This window comes from Lottia gigantea, assembly GCF_000327385.1.
Source record: "Lottia gigantea unplaced genomic scaffold LOTGIsca_13602, whole genome shotgun sequence".
Classification (NCBI taxonomy): Eukaryota; Metazoa; Mollusca; class Gastropoda; family Lottiidae; genus Lottia; species Lottia gigantea.
Window position 1 is genome coordinate 1 of NW_008707552.1, and position 404 is coordinate 404.

A 404-nucleotide genomic window follows, 5' to 3' on the forward strand; every position below is an offset into this window, starting at 1 on the left:
GCCAACTCGAGAACTTCAGCAGCCAAATATCCAAAACAGCGGCTAAGTAGACTGGGGCACCAGCTCCGACTCGCTCGGCATAGTTTCCCTTTCTCAACAGACGGTGGATACGACCGACAGGGAACTGTAATCCAGCCCGGGATGATCGGGTCTTGCTCTTTCCCTTTACTTTTCCTCCTTTTCCTCGTCCAGACATGATGTGAATTTAGTTAGTGAGACGGTGTCGTCGTGCGAAAGTCTAGTAACTGAATGAAGCGAACGCGACGACTAAAAACACTATTTATACTCGAAAATGGAGTCGAAAACTACGGTGCTCACTATCAAGTCCGCGCTATTTCACGAGAAAAGCTTTCGATCCTATTTTTCGACTCCATTTTCGAGTATAAAAGGAAAATTTCGCGCGT

At 46.8% G+C, this 404-nt stretch overlaps 1 protein-coding gene across 1 annotated transcript; it reads right to left on the minus strand.

Annotated features, from left to right (window-relative positions):
- Positions 1–28: 28 nt before the first annotated feature.
- Positions 29–196, minus strand: LOTGIDRAFT_61160 (hypothetical protein; the record flags this gene model as incomplete). The annotated part of the gene is made up of 1 exon (XM_009049475.1): positions 29–196. A coding segment is annotated over one exon (168 nt), but the record flags the coding sequence as incomplete, so codon positions are not given.
- Between the last annotated feature and the right edge of the window lie 208 nt (positions 197–404).